General features: G+C 47.0%; 1 protein-coding gene across 1 annotated transcript in view; it reads right to left on the reverse strand.

Moving 5' to 3' along the window:
- Adam12 (ADAM metallopeptidase domain 12) overlaps positions 1-24,670 on the reverse strand; it is a 306,281-nt gene that overhangs the window by 87,003 nt on the left and 194,608 nt on the right. The window contains exons 5-6 of the mRNA XM_075972576.1: positions 17,049-17,125; positions 1,675-1,861 (exon numbers count right to left, since the gene is read on the reverse strand). Of these exons, the coding sequence (XP_075828691.1) occupies positions 1,675-1,861; positions 17,049-17,125 (264 nt within the window). The remainder of the gene's footprint in view (positions 1-1,674; positions 1,862-17,048; positions 17,126-24,670) is intronic.

The following is a 24,670-nucleotide window of genomic DNA, read 5'->3' on the forward strand; positions in this document are numbered from 1 at the left end:
TGACTGAGCTGTTTTTCTGACCTCATTTTGTTATTTTGAAATAGGATGCCCTGAATTGGCTATGTAGTGAGAATGGCCTTGAACTCTTCATCCCTACCTCCACCCTCCAGTGCTAGGATTTCAGGGGTATACCACCCCTGGAATTTCTGGGTAGTTTTAAGATCCTGGAATCCAGATAGACTTCCATCCTCATTCCTTAAGCATCAATGCCAAGGTGAACAATAGCAAGTAAAGGGAGAGTTCTTTCTGTGAGGAGGCAGAAAAACTAATGTTTCGGGCATTTTACATGGACCATTTTGGTAATCATTAAAGGGGAAACGGGACTGGATCTCATGACAGAGAATCTGGCTGGACAGAGCAAAGTCCAGAACTGGGGGGCTGAGAATGGTTTAAACAGACAGTCTGGCCAGGTATAAAGAGAATGATAGGAAGGGGCAAATGAATGGAACAGAACTCTTGTTGTTTAATCTTGGAGGATTCAGAGGGGTAGGGGGTAGGTCAGTGGTAGAACACTTGGCCTAGCGTGCATGAGGCCGGAGTAGTGCTGGAAAGCAAAAAGGAGGGAGGGAAGGAGGGAGGGAGGGGGGAGAGGAAGGAAGGAAGGAAGGAAGGAAGGAAGGAAGGAAGGAAGGAAAGATAGATGGATGGGTTAGAATACACCAAGAATCATCTTCATGGAATGTTGACAGGTATATTGCTAGCTCAAAGTTAGGTGACTGTTAGCTAAAGCTTGGAAAGATAAAATGTGTTGAAGGATATGAAGAACATGTCACTCTTGCTGTCCTTGCCAATAAAATGTTAGCAAAGGGGGCACCATATGTTTGATTTTTTAAACATATATTCTCAAGTGAAGAATAGAAAACACACACATACTCGCCCCTATCCCCAAACAAAACAAAATAAAACAAAAGAACCAGGCAAAGGTTAATACTTTCATCTCTGGTTATAAACTAGCAGTGGAAAAGACCCTTTGCTTCGGGCCAACAAAGCCCCGCTGTGGTCTGTATGGCCCATGTGAATGACCATGAGTAGGTACCATAGGGTAGAGTCGTTCCAGGGTATGATGGGAAATGTTGGTGAGGGGAGTCAGCTTGTAGTTAGACTCTGTAGACAACTCCAGTGCTACAGCAAAGAGAGTCACGGCACGAGGCTGGAAAAGGCAGGCTGCTGCACAGCCCTGGAGGGCAAGGACAAACACTGGCAAGGCTAACCAAGACTTCAGGAAAACCGCTGGAGAAGGCTCAGAGGCTCTCTGCATAAGCAGGTGGGTCAAGGCGGTTCATTTTCTATAACCAGTTCTGAGATTTCAAACCGTGAAATAGACCATGGGCGAGTAAACCTCAACATGGAGAACGAGAAGGGGCGGGGAGCCATGCTTGTTTTGCTGGTCACCCTGCCGTCTATGCTCGCAGTGACCTTGGCAACCTCCTGACCCGGATGATGAGATTTCACTCATCACATGCTAACGAATCTGATGCTCATACCTGCAGGGACGAGGCAGGGGTTTGAGTTTGTGATCATACTCTTCCCAGGACATCCCCTGCCTCCTGAGGGATGCGGGTCTTTCCATCCACACTGCATCCAGCAGCAAGGCTGCTCCAGACCTTCTAGGCCTGCATGTCCCTTTCCTTCAGCCCTCCACTCAAGAAGCATGAACTTGAGATTCCCTCTTACCCTTCTTGACCACATTTGAGAGGGTTCAGTGGAGACAGCTTCCACCGTGAGGCTGGAATGGTTATGATGTGACCCACACAAGCCCTGGATGCTCTTCATGTTCTCAGCTGGGATGAGTTTGTATCTGTCGGTGGTGTTCTTCATCGGCTCTAAGATGTAGGTCTTATTTTCAAACACGATAAGCCCCCTGTTGAAAAGGGAATACAAATATTCATTTTAAGGATAGTTCCTTATTTATGATGAGGATAGATATTTAAAAATGATTTATTTTTACTTTTACTTATGTCTGTATTGGGGTGTGTGTGTGTGTTCGAGCATGCATGCGCACTCACATGGAGACCAAAGGTGTATTTTAGAACTCTTGGCTCACTTTGCACTGTATTCTTTGAGGCAGGATCTCTCAATCAATCTCAAAGGTCACTAATGACCAGTCAGACTAGACAGCTTGCTCCAGCCATCACATCTGTATACTTTGCAAGGCTAGAATTACAGCTGTTATGTCCATTGTGCATTTACTTGGGGTTTGGGGATCTGAACTCCAATCTTCTTGCTTGCACAATCAAATGAAGAGCCCATTACAGACTCAAAGAAGCCTGTGAGAGCGGCCCTGTCCTGTGGCTGGGCCAGGGCTATCTGGGCCCAGCAGCTCCGGGTTCGAGCTGCAGCTCTACCACATCCTAGCTATGCAAGCTTGTTTAGGCTCCTGAGTGTTGGGAGCTTGGATTCGTTACCAGCACCATGTGGGTAACAATAACTTCCTGTCATGATTGCTTCACTGACAGTCAAATTACTGTTTACATGGTGGCATCTCTCTTCCTCGGATGAGGACAGATCCACACATCAGGCTGCTGTTTGTGGGTCATTTCAAAGACTGACAGTTTGAGGTGAATCTTATACTCTGTGAATGGATCCTGCTCACAGGAATGCTGGCCCTCGGGAGCTCCCTGGTAGTCAATGCAGCATCTGTAAGATACACACCCTTCTGGGAATGACAATGACCAAGCAGAACCCTGTGAGCCAACAGTTAGGCACAGAGTTTTAAAATACATGGACAGAGCAACCGTGGGTAAGACAGTGTAGTTTAGAAGCCAGAGCGGACAATTGATTATAGTCAGGGAAGCAAAGAGAACGGGGGTACCTCATCACTCCCCTATCAGCCCCCAGGATCCATTTGGTCAAAGCTCTAACAAACTCCCTATGCTATTGAACCTGGACTCGCTGCGGCCACAGATGCAGATTCCAGCAAACTCCAGCAGTTGACCGCAAACCAGGTGAAAGGGCCTTCTCCAGAAAACCCATAAAAGCTGTGTTAATAGAGATTTTATTGACTGGGTCCCCAGAGATTGCCACCGGAACCCTATTAATGTCCCAGTGGGAACAGTGAGGCAGTGGGAGCCAAGCGTAAGCTCTAACCACTGCTCTGGGCCTTGCAGAGCCACCCCTGCTGAGGCCCTGCGAATCAAGCAAGAAGGCAACTAGATGGAAGTCACCTCAGCTAGCCCCAGTTCAAAGAACAGAGCCAAGCAGCTCATTAAGAAAACTCCACACAGAGGTGGAGCTAGGAACTCACAGGAGAAGAACAGAGGATAGCTCAGAGCACAATAAGGCAGGCAATGCAGGGGGCCTGCTGTGCAAGGCAAACCCCCAACATCCAGGCCATTGACTGCATTCTCTTCTATCTCCATTGAGCTCTCAGCCCTCTCCCCACAGCTTCAGTCCCCCCCCCCCCCCCGCCCAACAATGATGATTCCAGAAGTCAGCATCAGGCCACAGCAATGGGCTGGAGATAGATCCTGGTGTCTGAAACATCAGTCTGAAGGAGGGGAAGCTCGCCCATCATGACTCTACTACAACCCGACGCTTCTGAACTATACCATGCTATATACTATACTATATACTATGCTATGTACTATAAAGCCCTTCCACTGAAAGAAGAGAGGTGACCTGAAAAGAATCAAAAACCATAACTAACCATCTAACCTCACATGGGCAGATCCAAGTGCAAAGACAGAAGGAACATGAAATATCAGGACTGTGTGTCTTCTCCCAAATCAGCAAATCTAAAGTCGTGGCTTCTCATGAAAGGGACTCAGACAAAATGCTAGTCACAGAATTCAAAGGAATGATTATAAAGATGTTCAAACAATTTGGGAAAGGCACAAATATTTTCCAAGAGAGCACAAACAAACAGCTGACTAGATATGGAAGACAATTCACGATATGGAAACAGAAAGGAAAGAGACACTGAGGGAAACTCAACTGAAATGAAAAACACAATGGAGCCAATGAAAGTTCAGTGTAAAGCTTCACCACCAGAATAGCCCATGATGGGATGCAAGGGGCGGGAAGACAAAACAGAGCAAGCGGATCAGTCCATCAGGGCCAGGGACAGATTTTTTAAAAAATATATGAATGGAACATGCAAGAACTTGGGGACACACCACAAAGTGATAAATATCACAAATCATGGACACGGAAGGAGGAGAAGACTTTCAAGCCAAAGATGAAGCTATTTCTCAGAAGAAAATAACCATGGGAGAAAAAATATCTTCAAATCTAGGGAGAGAGAAGCCGACCCAGATTCAAGAGGGACACGGAACACCAAACAGACAAGACTGGAGAAGGGGCTTCCTGTGTCAAATCACACTTTAAGAATGTACAGAACAAGGGAAGTACACGGAAAGCTTCTAAGGAGAAGGACCCGGCCAGCAGGAAAGACAAGACCGTCAGAACAATTGCTGGCTTTTCAATTAAAACCTTAAATGCACAAAAGGCTCAGTATGAGGTATTTCGAAACCCTAGCGATCACAACTGCCAACCTGGCTGACTGTAACCTGCAGAACTATCTCTGTAACTGAAGGTGATAAAGGCAGGCTAAAGGAACCCATGGTTATCAAACCACTCCTACAGAGAACACCGCGGGGAACCCTTGGGATTGAAGAGAAAGTAAACACATTCAAGAGGCTGGAGGAGCAAAAAAATAAATGATACTAAAAAGAAATTAAACCAAAGAGTACTAAGACATCCTCAGACGCCATACAATCAACAAGAATGATGGGGGCACACACACGCCTGTCACTGATAACTCTGTCTGTGGATAATCTCAGTTATCCCATCAAGACTGCCAGACTTGAGGACCAGATTAGGGAGCAGAATTCTTATTTTGCTGCCCCCAAAAAGTGCCTTCTGCCCCAAAATAAACATCACCTCAGAGAGAAAGAGTAAAAAAAAAATAAGTATCCCAAGCAAATGGAGCAAGGAGAAGCCGGTGTTGTTATCCTAATATCTGACAAGACAGACTGAGGCCAGTTCTTGTCAGAGGAGATAATGTCACTTCACACTGACCAAGAGAACCGTTCATCAAAAGAAAACATAACTCTAAATATGTGTGTTCCAAATGCAGGCTCAGGCCATTTCATAAAACAAGTCCTTCTGGATCTAAAGTCACAGAGTAACTCTAACTCGGTCGTGGGTGACTTCACTGTCTCACTGCCACCGTTAGACACACCAGCCAGGCAAATATTAATGACGAAGGGCTGGGATTAAATGACATCAACTTGGAAATAGAAAACACTATCCTGAGTGAGGTAAGCCAGACCCAAAAAGAGGAACATGGGATGTACTCACTCATATTTGGTTTCTAGCCATAAACCAAGGACATTGAGCTTATAATTAGTGATCCTAGAGAAGCTAAATAAGGAGAACCCAAAGAAAAACATATAGGCATCCTCCCGAATATTAACCTTCAGCAAGCGATGAAAGGAGACAGAGACAGAGACCCAAATTGGAGCACAGGACTGAAATCTCAAGGTCCAAATCAGGAGCAGAAGGAGAGAGAGCACGAGCAAGGAACTCAGGACCGCGAGGGGTGCACCCACACACTGAGACAATGGGGATGTTCTATCGGGAACTCACCAAGGCCAGCTGGCCTGGGTCTGGAAAAGCCTGGGATAAAACCAGACTCTCTGAACATAGCGGACAATGAGGACTACTGAGAACTCAAGAACAATGGCAATGGGTTTCTGATCCTACTGCACACACTGGCTTTGTGGGAGCCTGGGCAGTTTGGATGCTCAACTTACTGGACCTGGATGGAGGTGGGGGTTCCTTGGACTTCCCACAGGACGGGGAACCCTGATTGCTTTTCGGGCTGGTGGGAGACTTGATTGGGGGAGGGGGAGGGAGGTGGGCGGTGGTGGCGGGGAAGAGACAGGAATCTTTAATAAATAAATAAATTAAAAAAAAAATCTATATTTGGCAAGGAAAACGGCAAAAAAAAAAAAAACAAAAAACAAAACAAAAAAAAAAATGACATCAACTGTTTTCTTCAAGTCTACCTAACGTTTTTGGGACAAGGCCTCTCAATGGCCCCGGAGTTTGCCGATTTGGTTGGACTGGCTGTCTAGAAAGCCCCAGGGATCCTTCTGTCCCCTCCTCCCCAGCACTGGGACCATGGGCTCACACAGCTACAGGTGTTTTTTTACATGGGTTTGGAGACCTAGCTCAGGTCCTCACACCTGCAAAGCCAGCCCTTTAGGAACTGAGAGCTCTCTCCAGATCATAGCTATTCTTGCTGGACACCTTCCATACTCAAATGCTACGGAGGGAAGAGGGCTGAGGGATTAGGTATCTCTTTGGGTTGAACCTTAAATACAGTGACTAACTCAAGACGGATCAGCGCTTCTTTTACCAGCTTTGTTGAGGTGTCACAGGCAGTGGGAGGCACAGATCACTGCTAGGATGTTTCTAACAGATGGAGCTGTTAGAAACCAGAGAGAGCTGTGGAGGATTTAGGAAGAATCAGTATGCCATGGCAGATTAAAAGATAGCTCCAGATAGCTGCCCCCCCCCACCTCCCCACAAGACAGTATCCATGAGCGTGTCTAGATCTATGACTCGGGCACACCTCTGGGCTACGACTATGAGGGGCAGCCTGCATCTCTTACAATGAACTGCTTCTTGAAATAAAGCTAACATTTCTAAGTTTGTAATGGGTGACTGGAATTTTTGCTCATTACTCTTGATTTTAGGAAGCCCAAATTAATGGGAAAAAAAACCTTAAAAAACAAAGCAAACAAGAAAGACAAAGCAGAAAGAAAGATGATTGAAAGGCAAATACAGCTCCTTTGCACTATACCATATGTTATCAGCTGTTTTCTGCAATTCTTACCCACCCAGTCAGCTGGGGACACAGAGTGAAACATGGCGTCATGCTCTCATCATGAGAGAAGCCAGTCGCTGAAAGGTGTTTTTTTCTACTTACTGGAAAGTTCTAGAAATTGTTACTTGGTCATAAAAATGTTCTCATATCTCCTTTTATCTTTTAAGTCATCCAAAGGCCAGATGTTGAGAAACAGGGGTGAAGGCCGCCCCTTTGCTCCACACAGTTGGCAGCCCACAATACAGCATAATTAAATAATTGCTTTGGACTATCTTGGGTATAATTAATCATTTAGCTGTAAAGATCTCTGCAAAGAGCAGTCCAAGATTCAAGCACTCAAGGTTTCTGAGATGTAAAAATGCGATGTTCTCACAGCCCTCCCTGGCCCCAAGTTAGATAAGGGAGGGAATTTGTTTTAGGGTAGATGTCATAAATGTTTGATTATAAACTTCAAGTTGGAAGAATCTCAGAGTAGAGAATTTGAGTCTAGCAGATTTTGAAAGTAGGGTTCTACGCTCTCCAGTATGCAAGGAGGGAAGGCCCAAGTCAAGACGATGTGTGAGTGCTTGGGAAAGATAGAGACTGTGGGTTCGGTCTCAGTGTACCTATCACTGTGGTGGCCTTCATGCAGCTGAAGTTCCAGTCATCATTCCCAGCATCTAAGGTCACAGGCAGCTCAAGGAAGATCTGGGGCTCCACTCCTGACCCGTGCATCTGAGGCTTGCGTTTCTTGGTGCACCCCCACCCATCACTATCAGCACAGCATAGAGAGGAATGAGACTCTCCTAACAGGGTCCGGAGGAGGGAAGCAGAAGGAGAAAAAGACAGTCCAGAGATATGAATGGCTGCAGTGAAAATGGCCTTCCCTTCAGATGCCAAGTCTGGGGCTGGAGATGTTATGCAGCTATCGACATGTTTGTCTAGCTTGCACGAGACCCTGGGCTCATTCCCTTCTTAGTACCATGTCAGCTTGCACAATCCTTGCACTTGGGAGATAGAAGGTGAAGTTGGGCTTAAGGGGATCCTCAGCTCTGTAGACAATTTGAAGCTAGCATTTGGCTACATGAGACCCTTGTCAGAAACAAAACAGAATAAAACAAACAAACAAATCCCCATAACAATGGAAATATTTAAAGTATTGTTATTTTCCCCTTGAATGGACATGAAGAGGAATTTATCAAACTGCCAAGTTGGCTTTGTTAGGTTTCATTGGGGAAATACATCAGATCTATATTCCCTCAAGGTAAAGCTTTTGTGCTGAAAATTCAGATTTTAGCCCCTGAAGCAAGGGTGCACCGGGCAATAATGCAACTTAATGTTGTTATTTTTACCAGTTGCTTGTTAGTCCTGGGCAAGCAGGAATGTGGCACATGGATCTTGACTCCCTGCAATAAGACGGCAATGAGGACATACAGATTTTCTCTGCATGTTCGGTGCCAACATTGCTAACAGCATTTCCTGAGGAAGAACTTTTAGTCTCCGTATCATGCTGTCAATCATGAGACAGAAATGCAGCTGGCATGAAATTTCATTTCAATCCCCTTTTCTGGAAGAGCTCATGGGTAAAAGTAATATCCTCTCTCATGTATGTTTGATAAGCTGTGATGGCAGCAATATCAGCTAATATTAGCATAGGCTTATTTTCAGAACCAACTTCCATGTGCATATCTCATGCACATGCAAAACAAGCATTCATTGCCATGACCGCCACAACCATGTGCCAAGTACTGGGTTAGGCACAAAGACCGCCAGCCTGTGGCTCCTGTTTCAAATGTACTATGCCACCAGGGTGAGGTGCATGGCAAAAGATGCTGAAGATAAAACTATTAAAAAGCATTTAAAAATAATTATTTGCAGGTTGAGTATCCTTAGTCAGAAAGCCGCAAATCCTAAATGTGGGCAGATCAGAAACACTGCGGATGCCAGGTATTTAAAAATATATTTATTTATTTTTGTTTTATGTGTATGGGTATTCTGCCTGTGCATATGTCTGCATGTAGTACCCACAAAATCAGAAGAGAGAGCCAGATTCCTTGGAACTGGAGTTACAGACTGTTGTTAACCACCCTGTAGATGCTGGGAACCAAACCTGCACTTGCCTACAAGAGCCATAAGTGCTCTTAACCACTGAGCCACCTCTCCCATCCCCTTTCCTCAGGCACTTTGGATCTCCAGGCTCTTGAGTGCATCATCCTTGCTAGCATTTATGGAAATTCTGCAAAGCAGATGGCATAGACCTGTTTCACCAGTGAAATAATTCAAGTCCAAGGACACTCTGGGGGGTGGGTTAAACAGAGATGTTTCAAGGGCTAAACTCTAGTACCTCTTAATGGATCGTTCTTAGAAGATGTAACTGAAACCATCTGTTAAAATGACCTTGCCCTGAGAGTGGGGCCTAACTCTGAGGACATGTCCCTACAAGAGACAGAAGGTAACACACAGGGGAGAAGATGAAGTGGAGATGGAGGCAGACATTGTGGAATGACATGTGCATCAAAAAAAGGGTGCCAGAGATCAACATAGGCCACTGGCAGCAAGGAGACAGGCCTACATGAGATGGATAGATGGTCAGATTTCTTCAGATATGTCAGTTTGGTTTGTCAAATTATAAACAATAATATTGCATCCACACAGTTATTCTACAAGGGTTGTGTGTGTCTTGATTCCTAATTGCAGCTTATTATTTTGATTATGGTGGTTATGATGGTTGGCATCTTCACTGTCAGCCTGACTGGATTTCACATGGGAGAGAAGTCATACCTGAAGGTGTTTCCAGAGACGTTTAACGGAGAAAAACCAGCCCTAGATGTGGGCGGCTGGTGGCGCCATTCCACAGGCTGGATATAAAGGACAAAAAGAGGAAGCAAGATGACTATAAGCATTCACCTCTCTCTGCGTCCTGATTATGGCTGCGCTGTGACTAGCTGCTCACATCACGTCCCTGCTCTCATGGCTAGCGCTGATGCTTAGCCTCTCCCACCGTGATGGACTTCAGTCCTCAACTGTGAACCCAGGATGGCCCTTCCTCCTTTAAGTTGCTTTGGTCAGGTAGTTTGTCATAGCCGTGAGAAAAGTAACTATGACAGCGGTCACCCTCATTCTAGGGAGGACGCTCATCAACTCTCCTTTGTGGAAAGCACTTGAAGACTATGATCAAATTGCATGAGGAAAGAAACCTCTTCTGTATTTAATACATAAAATTTGGTGTTATATATGTCATATTATATAATTAAAATCAAGACAAAACTTTCAGGAGTATAATAATGTACATACTTATTCAATAGGCACAAATAAACCTCCTATCCTGGCAATTTAATTTTATTAGTGTTGGGAATCAAGTCCAGGGCCTTATGGATGCTAGGAGCTGCCACGGAGCTGCACCTCCAGTCCTTAACACTTTATTTAGTTGGATTTCAATAGCCATCTTGTGTTGCCTCTCACATCTGAAGCCCTCCACTAAAAGCTCCAGACTATGACCAAGGGGTAGATAGGATGTGTCAGGAATGTTCCCCACACTGAAGGCTCTTACCTTAGGGCAGCAATAGACAGAGAGAAGAATGGACACACAGGGTATGGACAGGTATTTACAAAGGTCCAGTGGTGCTGTAGGGACTGAGATAAGTGAGTACATGCTGGTCTCATGGTTCAGGACAGAGCTAGACTCGATGGAGGTCTCATGGAAAGGTGCCCCTTTGATTTGACCTTGATGGGAGAGTGGACTTTGCAAAGGCCAACTAAGTGCAGGCAGAGGGGAAGCAGGGATGATGTTAGCAAGACACGCAGCTCCCTCAGGGAAGAGGATGTGGAGCTGAAAAGAAAGAATGCTGGTCCAGGGCCAGGGAAGTCTTCAGTGAGTAAAACGCTTATCACACAAGTATGAAGACCTGAGTCCAGATGCCCAGCACTGAGGCAAAGGTGGCTGTGGTAGTTTACATCTGTACCCCAGCTCTGAGAAGGTGGAGACAGGCGGATCCTGAGGCCTCACTGACCAGCTGGTCTAGCTGAACTGGTGACCTCCAGCTTTGTGAGAGACCTTGCTTCAGAAAATATGGTAAAGAGCAACGGAAGACCCAATACCCACCTCTAACTTCCACATGTCTGCCCACACCATGTACATACACCACAGTACACGTGTACACATGCACACACACACGTACACATGTGCACACACGTTTTCTAGCTCTAAATTGTACAAGAGGAGCAACTATGAATCTATGAATTGATCGGAGTTGGGTATCAGGGTGTACTTCGCCCGTCGTTATGGGCAGACTGTGACGTATACACTTGCACAGCTGCTTCTCTCTGAACTGATGACACCCACAGGCATTTCTGTGCCTTTGGGTCTCTATGTTTCCAGAATACCCTGTACTTAGCAGAAAGTTTATCCCTATTTTCTTTCTTAATGTCTATCATGCTGGTCACTATGGATAAATACAGTTTTTCTTTATTTCCAGCCCTGATCGATTCTTCTGTCAGGAGCTATAGATTGGATGCGGTGTTCTGCTTCTCGGTTTGAAAGATAAAGGTGACAGCTTGGGTTTGTGATTTCTCTGTTAATGAGTGACTTGTGTTAGAGTGGCAAGAAGATGGGGTGGGGCTTAGGGGCACAGTAGGTGACTGCACAGCCTTCTTCAGTTCCCAGTTCTGGAGTCTGTGGCTGGGGAAAGGAATGTTTTCTGGGGGCTGGGGCTGGGAGGTGGGTACTGATGCAGACACTGCTGTGTTTGGGTGACTTTGTTATATGGGGATTACCTGTATCCTTGTAGGAGTCTGTAGAGGTTAGGCAGTGTGTGGGAATAGACATTTAGTGGACAGCCTAGGAAGGATAAAGTATGTGATGGCTGAGTGGCTTAGGGATACCTGGGGCAGCTTGTCCCCTTAGGGTGTGCTGTACAGTTGTTCCTTCTGGGCTGGGTATGATGACGGTCATCAGTACTCCCTCATGGAGAAAGGGGAAGGTTCACAAGCCTCACAAGACCTGAAGGCAGAAACAGAAGCCAGGTGTGGCATGTGTTTGTAATCCTAGTGCTGGAGAGGCTGTACCAGGAGAATCACAATTTCAAGCAAGACTTGGCTACGAGTTCTAGGCCTGCCCAGGCTATGTGAGGTCTTGTCTCAAGAGATCATATAGCAGTCTAGTGGTGGCGGCACAGCTCTTCAATCCCAGTACTTGTTAGGGAGAGGCAGAGGAGGCAGAGGCAGAGGGGTAAGAGTCAGGGGAAGAGGAGGCAGAGGCAGGTGGATCTCTGAGTTTGAGGCCAGCCTAGTCTATAGTGATAGCTCCAGGACAGCCAGCAGCCAGGGGTACACGGAGAGACTTTGTCTTGACTGTCGCTACCCATCCCCCCAAAAGAAAATAAAAGAGCAAATCAAAACAAAAAAAGACTGATGGAGGAAGGTCATTGGCTAATAAAGAAACTGCCTTGGCCCATTTGATAGGCCAGCCTTTAGGTGGGTGGAGTAAACAGAACAGAATGTTGGGAAGAAGGGAAGTGAGCTCAGACGCCATGCCTCTGCTCTCTGGGGCAGACACGATGAAGCTCCGACCCAGGATGGATGTAGGCTAGAATCTTCCTGGTAAGCGCACCTCGTGGTGCTACACACATTAATAGAAATGGGCCAAGCAGTGTTTATATGAATACAGTTTGTGTGTCTTTATTTTGGGGCATAAGCTAGCCAGGCGGCTGGGAGCTGGGTGGCAGGAATGCAGCCCGCAGCTCCCACAACACAAGACAGGTAGACAATGGGCCATGGGTTAGGTAACTCTTCTATAGTCACGGTCTCTAAGTTGTAGGAAGAATTTCTCTGTGATGTGCCTTTGAGTCATTCATGTGCCTGTAAGTAACCCCAGTACAGGATGGACAGGGGTGGAAGCCTTTCTCAGCTCCATGGATGCCTTCGCTATCTGGAGTGCAGAGACATTTCTTTACACTTTCTCCCTCAGGAAAGGTTCCACATGAGAATCCTACTCGGGGAACCCCCAGTCTAGGAGTTCTGAATAGTTATTGTTATTGTTTCATAAACCATTTTTTCACATTAAATGTGTACACCTTGATCTCTTTACTCATCTAGAGTTTGATATCCTCACAGAAATCACCTGAGCATTGGATGCCTCCATGGATTGCTGGTCCCAGCGTGTGGCATTCTCAGAATCCCTGACATTTGGACTAGAACATCTCTCTATGTACCACTGTGACTATCCCAGGGGTGGACAACAAGCCAGTCAGGATAGTTAAGATGCACTTGGAGGGTGTTTGCTGAACTTGGAAGAGAGGTCTTCATGCACCCCAACCCCCACCCCTCAGGATGTAAGCTTACCAAGACCAGCAGCTTCTTTGCCGCCAAAATATGATTCAAATTTGTGTCCATTATGGTCTAAGTGCCTTTGTCCTGCACCGACAATCTATGCACCCAAGTGTTAGTCTCCAATGTGGTAGTGTTAGGATGTGGGGCCTTTTGAGAGATGAGAAGTTTGGTTCAGGCCATGAGGATGGAGTCACAGGGAGGGTTCACAGAAGGAACCAGCACTGGAGCTCCTGGTCTCTGTACACACAGGAGGAAGTCATGGGAGCACATATCAAGGCTGTGCCAACCAAAAGCCTGGAGTGAGCCCGCAGAAGTAAGCTTATCATGTCAGCAGCTTGACCCTAAACTCAGCCTCTGGGACTGGGAGAGGTCTGAGTCACCCACTATGTACGATTTTGTGTGGTAGTTCAAGCTAAAACACTGTCTCGGGTTATATTTAGGAATACATACATACATATATACAACAACAATGAATGAAAATACAGGCCATGAATCTGAAGGAGAACGTGCAGAGGCTACGAGAGGGTTTAGAGGGAGGAGCAGGGGGGAGAAATGTCGTAATTAGTTATAATGCCAATAATAAAAAAAGATTTAAAAAAAGAAAAATCTTCTTAAAATTTAAAGCCAACCAAATAGACACTGCCTTAGAATAAATTATCACAGAAGAAAGTAGAAGCTGTAGATAGAAAATCAACTCTGACTCCACTAGTTGAGATCCCAGGTCCAGCTACCCCTGAAGTCCTCTGAACTTTTCAGTGGCCAGGGTCCCCCTTCCCGTCAACTTGTTTGTAAAGACAGCTTTTCCTTTTTCATACACATCGACTTTACCATGAACTGGGAAGTCAGAAAGAGCCACTTTGAATAGATGGCTCTCGGACAATCAGGTGTATCCTCTGGGCTCTAGAGAGACACAGCACTGCTATATGGGCTTCTTTTTATAAGACACATGTGTCTGAGGGATGGCAAGTCCGGGAGTGCTGGAGCGCCCGGGCCGTGGATGGGAACCCAGAGTCAAAGTGCATCAGGTTGCCCTGGAGGCTGGGGTGGCTGCTCAGCACAGGGTGGGTCACAGGAGAATGGAGCTCAGAGAGGATGAGCTGTCCAGTGTCCCTCTAGCTGGCCCGCTGCCTGATGACTGTGCTTCAGAGTCTGGTCTCAGCCTGTCTACCCCATGCCCTGGTCACCTTCACTCCATATACTGCTTTTCTGGTTTCTGTGATCAGATACCCCACAAGAAAGCACCCTAAGATGGGAGCACTTATTTTGTCTCAGAGTTAGGGTACACTCTCACGGAAGGTGGTGGGGGTAGCTTTGATCTGGGTGGATGGGGAGCAGAAGGGGAGGTCATTGGGAAGCAGAGGAGGGTTATAAAATCAAGCCTTCCCCCACGCAGTGATTCACTTCTTGCAGCTGGGATGCAACTCCAGTGGTCCCCAAACCTCCCAAATTATCACCACCAGCTGGGGACCAAATGTTCTGACATATAAGCCTTGGAGAGGTGTGTCATATCTCAAGGTCTCAAACATGACCTTGAGCAGACAAGGCGAACCCTCAGTCTGTTCCTGAGCTCTGTCCATCCGTGTCTCTCCCACGATCCTGCTCCATCTTAGCCCTGGCCCCTGTACCTCCAAACTCTCTTTTGTATCCGACCTCATCCCCAGGCTCTTCTACTGTCCCCTCTGATGTCACCTACCTCTAGTGGCTCCCTTCTTCCTTTCCCAGCCATACCAGCCACATTGCTGCTCTGCCCAGGGCATGTGCTTGCAATTCCCTGCTTCCCACCAGGGCCTGTGACCTGCCTTCATCTCCCATCTTGGACCACGTCTTCCCCTTCTGTCCTTTCTCAGCTTCACCCCTCTCCACAGTCACTCGTGTCACTCACTCTCTGTCCCTTGCCCCCTCCTAGGTGGTGCTCTCGGAGGAATATAATTTATGTGCTGCTGAATCCCTAAAACCTAGAAGAGCACTGGGGACATGCTAGTATCCCAGGAATAAATGAAGAGCCAGAGAGAACGCACATGAGACACTGCCTTCCTCTCTCAGACCAACAGATGCCCTGAAGCTCTCTGGTGCTCCATCAACACCATGTCAAAGATGTGTAAAACAATGGAATGCAATGCATTGTGTGTGTGTGTGTATGTACACATGCATGCTCGCTCACGCACATATGCATAGTGACTGTATGTGTGTGTGTGTTCTAGATATAATTAGTTCCGGACACAGACAGGATTAGAAGACAAGAACAGGGGTTACATGAACACTGTGGCTTTTTAGAAAAAGCATCTTGACCACATGTTCACATGTCACTATTCTTACCTGAGCAGGTCTAGATGGGGGTAAAGGAGAGGAACAGCCGTGGACATGACCCTAGAGTTCAGTGACAAACACGCAGGAGATGTCCTGAACGCTGGGGAGGCTGTGAAGAAGTGAACCCCCACTTTCTGTGGATCACCATGACAATCAAGGCAGCTCTTTGAAAAGGATGAAGACTCAGGAGTGTGACTAGTCCCAGGGAAAGAGCGTGTGCCCTCCCTGCCATGCGCCATGCCCTCTTTAGCCCTCACATGACGGCCAGTCGGTGCTAAGAACATCGTTGCCTAAAACTGAGAAAATGCAGAAAACAGCAAAACTCACACCCCCATGTGCGCAAGTGGGGAAAATGAGATGCGCGTGTAAAACAGAACTTTATGTAGCAGGTGAAGGAACAGATCAACCCTACATGAGCCAAAGAGAACACTGCATGGAATGACAGGGGGCTGCAGAGTGAGAGCGGGTTCTCTCTCTCTCTCTCTCTCTCTCTCTCTCTCTCTCTCTCTCTCTCTCTCTGTATGTTGAGGCTATGCTGTTTATTGCCTCTGTGTGTTTAGTAAACCATTTGCGGTGTGTATATGTGTGTGTGGTAGGCCGTTGATTGCATATTTATTGTATGCTTTATGCCATTTCTCTGTGTGTGAAGCCATGTTGAATTGTTCTGTGTCTGTACACTGTGGTGTGTGTGGTATCTCATTCTCCCCAAACCCTTACAGAACTCCGGAGACGGCAGTTACTGCAGACATACAAAGCACAGTCCCACCCTGTCATCGAAGCTGTAACATTTTCTAGATTCTTCTCTGTCCTCCTTACCCTGGAGCCCCTCTCCAGTGCCCTGGCCCAAGCCATTTAGGACTTTGAGGATGCAAACCGATAGTTCACAACTCAATACACAGATCTAGTGGTGGGGGAAGAAAGGCAAGAGTGGAATTTATCAGACAAGCAGCTTCTCCAGTAAAAGTTCGCTGGTCGTGACTAGCTGGGTCTTGGAAGGGCAAGGCTGAGAGTAGGCAATCCCAGGGTGATAAAAGGTCAGCATTACCTACCCTTACCTATAGTGAAAACCTGCCCAGGTAGGCCTGAAGGCAACTCCACTTGGTCAATGTTAAATTCTTTCTTTTCTTTCCCAGCAAGAAGGGGGCCTTAAATCTGTTTTGATTAAGCCAGCAGCTACGATGTTAATGAACAGTGCCCTATCTTTTAGCACTTGGAAGTTTGAAGCATCAGGGCCGTGAGCACAGAGGATCGTTCATGCGATGCCTGTGTTCTCTCATTTTCTGGCAGTCTGGGAGACTGGGTCTGTGGCTTTGTAGTTAAGCATTTCTACCACTGAGCCATAGCCCCAGCCTCAGATCATGCTTGGGAGCCTAAACCCAGTTAGTTCTGTGGTTCTCAGGCCCCCAGCCCTACACCCTAGCCCGAGGAAAGAATTTAAAGAGGGGAAATGAAGGAGACACTAAGATCTTGGGTCAGCTGTGCCGTTGAGAGTAACTACACAGGCTGCCTCCCACTTTCCCAGGGTCTTCAAGTGAGTGCAGAGAGAAATGAGTCGTCTAGAGATGGTTAAACCAGAACGTCCATGGTCATGTCCACTTACCTGAGACCTGAGCAAGTGCTGAGGCTGACCATTGAGGCAGCATCTCCTTGCACGTGTCCGTGGTAGTAACAGTGATCCTGAAAGACAGAGAGGGGAAATCAGTTAACACATCTTCCTTCCACCTAAGATAACCCAGCTTCCTCTAGTCCACACCCCTATTGCTTTACTTATAGGACATGTTATACCATATTACATAGGTAGTCTTAATGTTTACAGCTAAGCCCAATGTGGCTTTTCCAGGGTCTATGGTTAGATATTATCAGCAGGGTTCTGATATGCCTGACTGGCCTCCACTCTCACCTGTTGGACCCCGCCCACCCTGGGAAAGCCCTGATGCCCACGGTTGTACAAAGCGCAGCAGCACAACAGACCACGTTGACATCCTTGGTTTACCCTCATGTAAATTGTCTCTGGTAATGAGATGAGGAAGTGGATGGGATGTTTAAGCACACTGTGAAATGCAATAAAACCAGGCCTGAATCAACGGCTTAGGAAAACAGCCGAGCAGATGGGGGCTACTAAGGAATGAAAGATGAGAATTCCCAGAATCGCCCACATTCAGCTCGGCAGGAAGGTCACTGAGGGAGGTCTTGGAAGAAAAAAAGAAATCCTTATAGGATAACTCTAACATTTCCCAAAGCAACCACAGCTCAGATGCCTCCTGGGAAGACAGAGCTCTGTCCAGATTCAAGGTAGTTACGCTGTTGAAAAAAAGGCTGGGTCACAGCTCCAACTAAGCAGCTGATTGGCAAGGAATGGCTGCTCACACGCCACAGTCTTAGCCCAGGCATTCACAATGCCAGCGGCATGCTCTTTGCAGGAAAGGGACCTTTTAAGTGACAGCCAGGTCTCTGTCGGCCTCCACCATACCCACGTCAGCTCTTGGTGGTGACAAGCCATTCACAAACACTATCTCTACCTGGCTGAGAAAAAGGACTGGGGTTGGAAAGATGGCTGGGCGGCTGAACGCATTTGCTGTTCTGCCAAGAACCCAGATTTGGTTCCCAGCACTTGGTGCCTCACAACCATCTGCAGTTCAGTTCTAGGGGAGCTAATCTGATGCCCTTTCCAGCCTCCAAGAGCTCCTGAACGCATGTGGTGCACATAAACTCATGTGTGCACGCAAACACACATACACACAATCAAAAAATAGTTAAAAATAAACAAACGAGAAAGACCAGGTGAGGTTGAGTGGCAAAGGGAAAGCCATGACATCATGAGAAATTGGCTAAGGTCATCTCAACCACATAAGAGGATAAATCCTTGGGTCATCTGAAAGGCAAAGGATGGAGATGAGAAGGCTGTAGGGAGACAGGTTTGAATCTTTCTTACTGATTTTAGAGCCATATATATATATTCAGGATATTAATATTTTAACCTCATACTTGTATAAGAAAAGTCTTTTAACCTGAACATTATTGTCCAGAGTCCCTGGCTTTATAAATTCAAGTCTCTTCCATGTACCCCGCCCCCATAGCTTTCTGTATTATTAAAGGCAGCTTTCTTTGAGGTCATGGGTACATGCCTTTTATTTTCTTCTGTTTACAGTCTCGAGACTGGCTCTCTACTCTACCCAGGATTTATTTCCATCCTGGAAGTACAGGGCGTGTACGACTTTTCCTCCACCAAAGGCAGGCATTATCCACCACAGCTCATCAGTTTTTCTCCCCAACTTTCTGCCATGTGCTGTGTCTGTGACTTTTCTTGTTTCTGTGACCTGATAGAAACAACTTCCAAGGAGCAAGGACTTCTTTTGGTTCACAGTCCATCACGGCAAAGAAGGCACAGTGGAGTTCTTAGTAGTGGGAGGCTGCTTGCTCACACGGGACAGCAAGGAAGCAGAGTGTGGCCCCACTCCAGTGACCTCCAGCAAGGAGTCATGTCTAAAGGTACTACAAGTCCCCCCAGACAAGTGCCATCAGTAGGGGACTGAGTGCACAAGCACGTGAGACATCCAACCCAGAGCATATGGGAATACTCAGGGTATGTCCGTGGCTCTTCTCTGTTTTATAGTCCACCAAGGAATGCTCAACTGTCCACTCCTAAGCCAATACCACTCTCTTAATCACAACTGTTTTACATGACAATTGGATACCCCGCAGAGCTGACTCTCTTTTCAAATCAAGACTTCACTCCCATTCCTCACATCTCGCTGTTTTAAAGTACATCATGTCAGCATCTCATGGTGTTCTGTTTCAAGTACAGGGAGTACCTGAAGTCCTCTGCCACTGAAATCCATAAGGATGCACAATGACCACCACGATCTCATTCCAGAGCATTTTAATGACCGCTCAGAGACACCTGGAGCCCCACAGTCCCTCCCTCACCACCCCTGGCAACCACTGGCCTCCTTTCTGTCTCTATGGATTTGTTCGCTCTGTTCCTCTCATGCAAAGAGAAGCCTGCAGTACATGGCCTCGTGCCTGGCTTCTTTCATCCAGCATAATGTTTTCCAGGTTCCACCACGAACTCTGCGTTTTCTTGCCGAAGAGTATTTCGGTGCACACACTGCAGCGTGGGCAGCTGGTGTCCAGAGGCCAGGACTGGAGAAGGAATTACCTGCAGATGGGAAACTGCAAAGGCAGTGGGTAACGGAGGGAGCACGCAGTTCAGGGGAGAGGGGGAGGAGATGCAGACACAGGCCTGTGGAGTACCTGGTGATCTGTCTTCTAGGAGGCTGTCCTCATCAACAAGCAGTGGCTTAGTCCAAGACACTTGGGGGGACTGAAAGGGACGGGGGCTGCCCAGGCGGCCACATCAGAATATCAAGGAGGGAGGACACATGGCTGCGAGTGTGCCTCCTTGCCATCTGGGTAGATTTGAAATGGCGCTGTGTGTGTGTAACTCTCAGGGGAGTCACGTAAAACTGGCTCATCAAGGAGGATGCTTGTAATGGACTGAACTATCTCAGGGCATCAAGGGATCACGGTCCCCTTCTCAGGCTGTGGTATACGGGGTGGGGTGTGGGATTCTAGCACAGCGCACCTGTAGGCATGTCAAAGCTGAAGGTGATTCTCAATCGGAAAGGACAGTAGCTGCTGTTGGAGTCTAGTATGCCCGGTGATGGCTGACCTTCGAGATCCATCTTAGAGTCCCGCTTATGGGGGGAGAGGGGAGAGAAAGCCAAGTGGTGACAATAATTACCGACTTCTGAAATTGGAAACCCATTTGTTCCCAGGCTCTGTTGTTAATGGGTTATTTATCAAGTGTACTTTCTAATTAAATATACAGGAATACATGCTCATTAAAGCATGAGCTGAGAACAAATGAGTATCAAATTAATTTCCAGTTCAATAACTTGAAATATTGCCTTTAGGAAGCAGGGGAAGCGGGGTTTAGTGTTCATAAACCATTGCTTGAAGTCAACAACCCTACTCATCTTAGTTGTCACCAGAGTTCACAACTTATTTCTCGATTTACGTGAGTTAGACAGCTCCCAAGCCCCTTGCTCACTCCTGACAGGGATTAATCTGTCGACTACAAACCACAGTTCCCAGATTCTCCCAGACAATTCCAATTTCCTGAAATTTAGTTTTTTTTTCAACATGACTCACCACATGTAAATGAACATGATTTCATTTTGATGATGCTATGAGTCACCGTCTGGATAATTCCATGACTCAAAAACACAGTTGTCCCCTCACGTATCATATTATTGGTTGGGAAACTGGATTACGGAAGTGGCAGAGATTACATTCTGACCATTAGTAAATTGACTCCTAAGGCAGGGTCAGACGTAACGAGATCTTTACAGGTAGTAACCATGATCAGAGACCAGCAAAACCCACTCGTGTCTACAGGACAGTGTGTGCCTCTGTCTGAGGTCAGGTAGTCCTTATGTAATGATGCTCACATGCAGGAACCAATCAGATCTTTGGGGATCATGAACACTGGTCCCTATGTAATGATGCTCACATGCAGGAACCAATCAGATCTTTGGGGATCATGAACACTGGTCCCTATGTAATGACGCTCACATACATGCAGGAACCAATCAGATCTTCTGGGCTCATAAACACTTGGCCCAGAGATTCTGATGTGCCACACAGCAGGGAACATGACAAGCAGCCAGTGTTCAGAGAAGATCTGTGTCCAACCCAGGGAATCCTGGATCTGTTACCACAGTGGCCCTTGCTGGGTATCTATGGCTCCTAGTCTCTGTACAGTCTTTCTCAGACCTCAACCCTTTCTTCTCTTTGATTGCCTTCAAAGCACCAAACCGCACAACCCCCCGAACCTAAAGATGGTTCTGAATGAGACCATGCCCTCCCAGGACCATGTCTTTGATTCGTTCTGCTGACCCAATGCATTCTATTTCTCCCAACAAAACCTCGTGTGGAAGAGAGTCCTGGACATGCACAACCACAAAATTACATCTCTCTCTTCACAAAAGCTCTAACTGGCATTTTATATACTTATTATTTAACTGAATGCCTTTCCCCACTCCAGTAAAATACCGTTTTCCTTCTGTTTAATACTATCAATCAAACCTAATGGTGGGTAACAGGAAACTGGAGTAACAACTCTTGAACCTGAAAATTGGTAGCCCTCAACTCCGTGCCCTGCGGGAAGTCAAATCAAACTTCCCTGCTACCCCTCCATCCGTGGACTAGAAAGACAGGGGTTTTATATGCTGAAGTGGTAGTGGAAGTGGCCCGACCTTGCAATTTAAAAGGGCTTCTAGCAGACAGAGTCTGTGAGGACATGCTGAGGGGATGGTGTTTTCAATGTGTTCCCAAAGGCCTAGGCCACCCCTGCCACAGGCAACATGGTGACCCCCTCTGATTCAATGCTTGAAGGCAGGATGTTAGTAGCTGGAAGGAGGCTTGGGGCCATCTAAGGCCAGTCTTACTTTTCTAGCTAATTTCTTGCCCAAAGGATGTGGAAACTGAGGTCATGATGGTTAAGCTGCCATTATTGGTCACAGAGGTGGCTGATGGCAGGGCAGGACCTCAAACTCAAGCCTCTCCACTCCAGGCAGGCTTCCCACTGCACCTCACTGCTGGACATATGCCCTGTCCCCTCACGGGCCTCTGCTTTTGAGAAGAAAGCTTCCCCCTACAATGGAAACGTGCACTCCACACTTCGCTGCAGGGCTTCATCATGACAATGACATCACTCATGGGATCATAGGATAAAAGGGTCACTTCCAAAGGTAGAGAAAAATCTACAGATGAGAGAGAGGGAGGGAGGGAGGGAGGGAGGGAGAGAGAGAGAGAAAGAGAGAGAGAGAGAAGAAGAAGAAGAAGAAGAGGAGGAGGAGGAGGAGGAGGAGGAGGAGGAGGAGGAGGAGGAGGAGGAGGAGGAGGAGAGAGGCCAGTCTACATTTCATCAGGCCAGGCTTTTATTCTCTCGGACAGAATATCAAGCTCCAATAAGAGCACGTGCTTCAAGCAAAGGGAACGGTGGCTTTGCAGCCTATGTGTTGGCAGTGCTGTCTGCCCCATGCTTAGCCCCTGAGTGTGTATACACAGGGTGGGATTGTTGAGAAGACAGTGGGTACACCCATCCTCCCAGGGCTATCTCTGCTCCCTAGCTCTAACGAAAACCATGTCTGGTGACTGACTGCACAGGCCGAACCCCAGGGGCTACTGCAGTTACTTGGCCATGCTGGGTTCTACACAAGAGGTTGAGGAAATCACACTTGTGCTCTTTGTGACCTTCTGACAAGTCAAGCCCAGAAACCATGTGTTGCTCTGCTCATGATGCCTTGGAGATCAACCGTGGTTGTGAGTTGTGGGTTGAGACTCAGTGTTTAATCTGTAAAATGGATGGCTCTTAATTGCTCAGGGTTTTAGACACCCAAGAAATATAGCAAGGGAAAATATTCTGTAAGATGGAAGTCATTTTCGCGAGTACCAAAATAAGCATGCACTTCAGTCAACTACACTGTACCTTCTTTCTCACCAATGGTTTCCCCATGCTCAGCATGTTTTTAGGGAATAAATGAAGGGAGGAGGGTGAGAGAAAATGACCTGCTAGAGAGAAGGGACCCAGGGCACAGCATGGCAAAGGACTGTTCGGACTGTCACCATGGTGACTGACTGACTTTCCCAAAGACCTGACTATGTGTAGGCTTGATGTCTGCTGCTTCACCTCCACACGGCATGTCTGGTGGAGCACTCCAGCCTAGCTGGGATTTAAACCCACTCACAGGGACAGCATGACTGCTTTCCTAAGGTCTACAGCTACTGCGTCTGAAGGCCCATCTCCAAGAGTTCCCATGAATGGGGATGCCTTCAGAGGAGGAAGGCCACCACAGCCTGTGCATGGCATTGGCAACTCCATTGCTCACAATGTCCTTGCCCTAGGCATATTTCATCACTTGTGGCCAGCCTGTATGTGTCCTCAGGACAGGGCTGTGTCCTCTTCCATTGTGCAGCATCACCAGGATGCTGAGACCTCACTGAGCCAGGCTAGGATGGACCCCACAGTCTCACACTCGGGACCCTCTAGAGATGCTTCTGCTTTCTCACTCAGTACTCTTCATGTCTGGGTTTGCACCTTGTTGACAAGACTGGGGGGTGGGTTAGTGCTAAAGACTTTCACTGGGGAGAGAACAGAACAGCTACCAGAGATAAGGGCAACCAGAATTGTTGGAAGATAGCCATGTATGGATCACAGAGTGTGGAAGATGATGTCCATCCGACTGTCTCTAGAACATGATGATGTGTTTGCTCACCTGGTATATGTATGACCTGTGAACCCTCTCTGACGTTCTTCTCTCTGGCAGTATTATCCTTTCTTCTCAGAAACCCTCGAGCTACAGTGGATAGTAGATGATGCCCTATGTCCCATGGGCCCAATAGACTAATCCAAAGCAAATGTTGAGATTCCACTTGTATTTCACAGGAAATAGTTGCCATGGAAATGGATAGGATGCCTCCCAAACACTGTTTTTCATCAAGATACTGCATTCCATCACTTCCTTGATGGTCCAGCCTAAGCTAACATTGGCTGGTCCTACCTGACGTTTCTCAGCAATGACTTCTATAGTTTTTTTCCCTGACTGAGAACATATTTGACACATGGCATCTTTTAGAGCAGATCTCCTATGAATGTCCAGACTTCCTGCCATCTCTTCATCTCTATATACCTGGCCTTTACAGCAGAACTATCTACCTGACTTTCGGCTTATCCAGGAGAACCGCTTGCTTTGTCCAGCACTAGCCTCTTTCACGCCCTCAGCGCCCCCAACATACTCATGACACACCTTAAAGGGACATTTCAATGACTTCCAACATTCTTCTATCACAGCTTTGGTCTCCAAGTCACTCTGACTTTTGTCACCTTTTGCACATGTCCCATCCCCGAGAAAACTCTGTGGCAGTACCCTGGAACGATCTCCTTCTCCTGACCCTGGGTGCACGCCTCCTCCAGCTTCAAATTGTGGTCCACATGATCTTTCCTCCAGGCAGTCTTCCTTGACCCTTCAGACAAATCAGGTCCTCTTGGCCTTTCCTTCAGGACACTCAGCACAGATACAGTTTTTGGACTCATGCCAATCTCTCCCTTTCTTTCCAGGGGTCTTCTCACCTGTATTTCATCCCTGCTGTATGCTCTGCGGTGGGCATAGTGTTTGGCTCTAGTAGTTGTCCAGTTAACATGTGTGCAACAGACAG

The sequence above is a fragment of the Microtus pennsylvanicus genome, chromosome 5 (assembly GCF_037038515.1).
Source record: "Microtus pennsylvanicus isolate mMicPen1 chromosome 5, mMicPen1.hap1, whole genome shotgun sequence".
NCBI lineage: Eukaryota > Metazoa > Chordata > Mammalia > Rodentia > Cricetidae > Microtus > Microtus pennsylvanicus.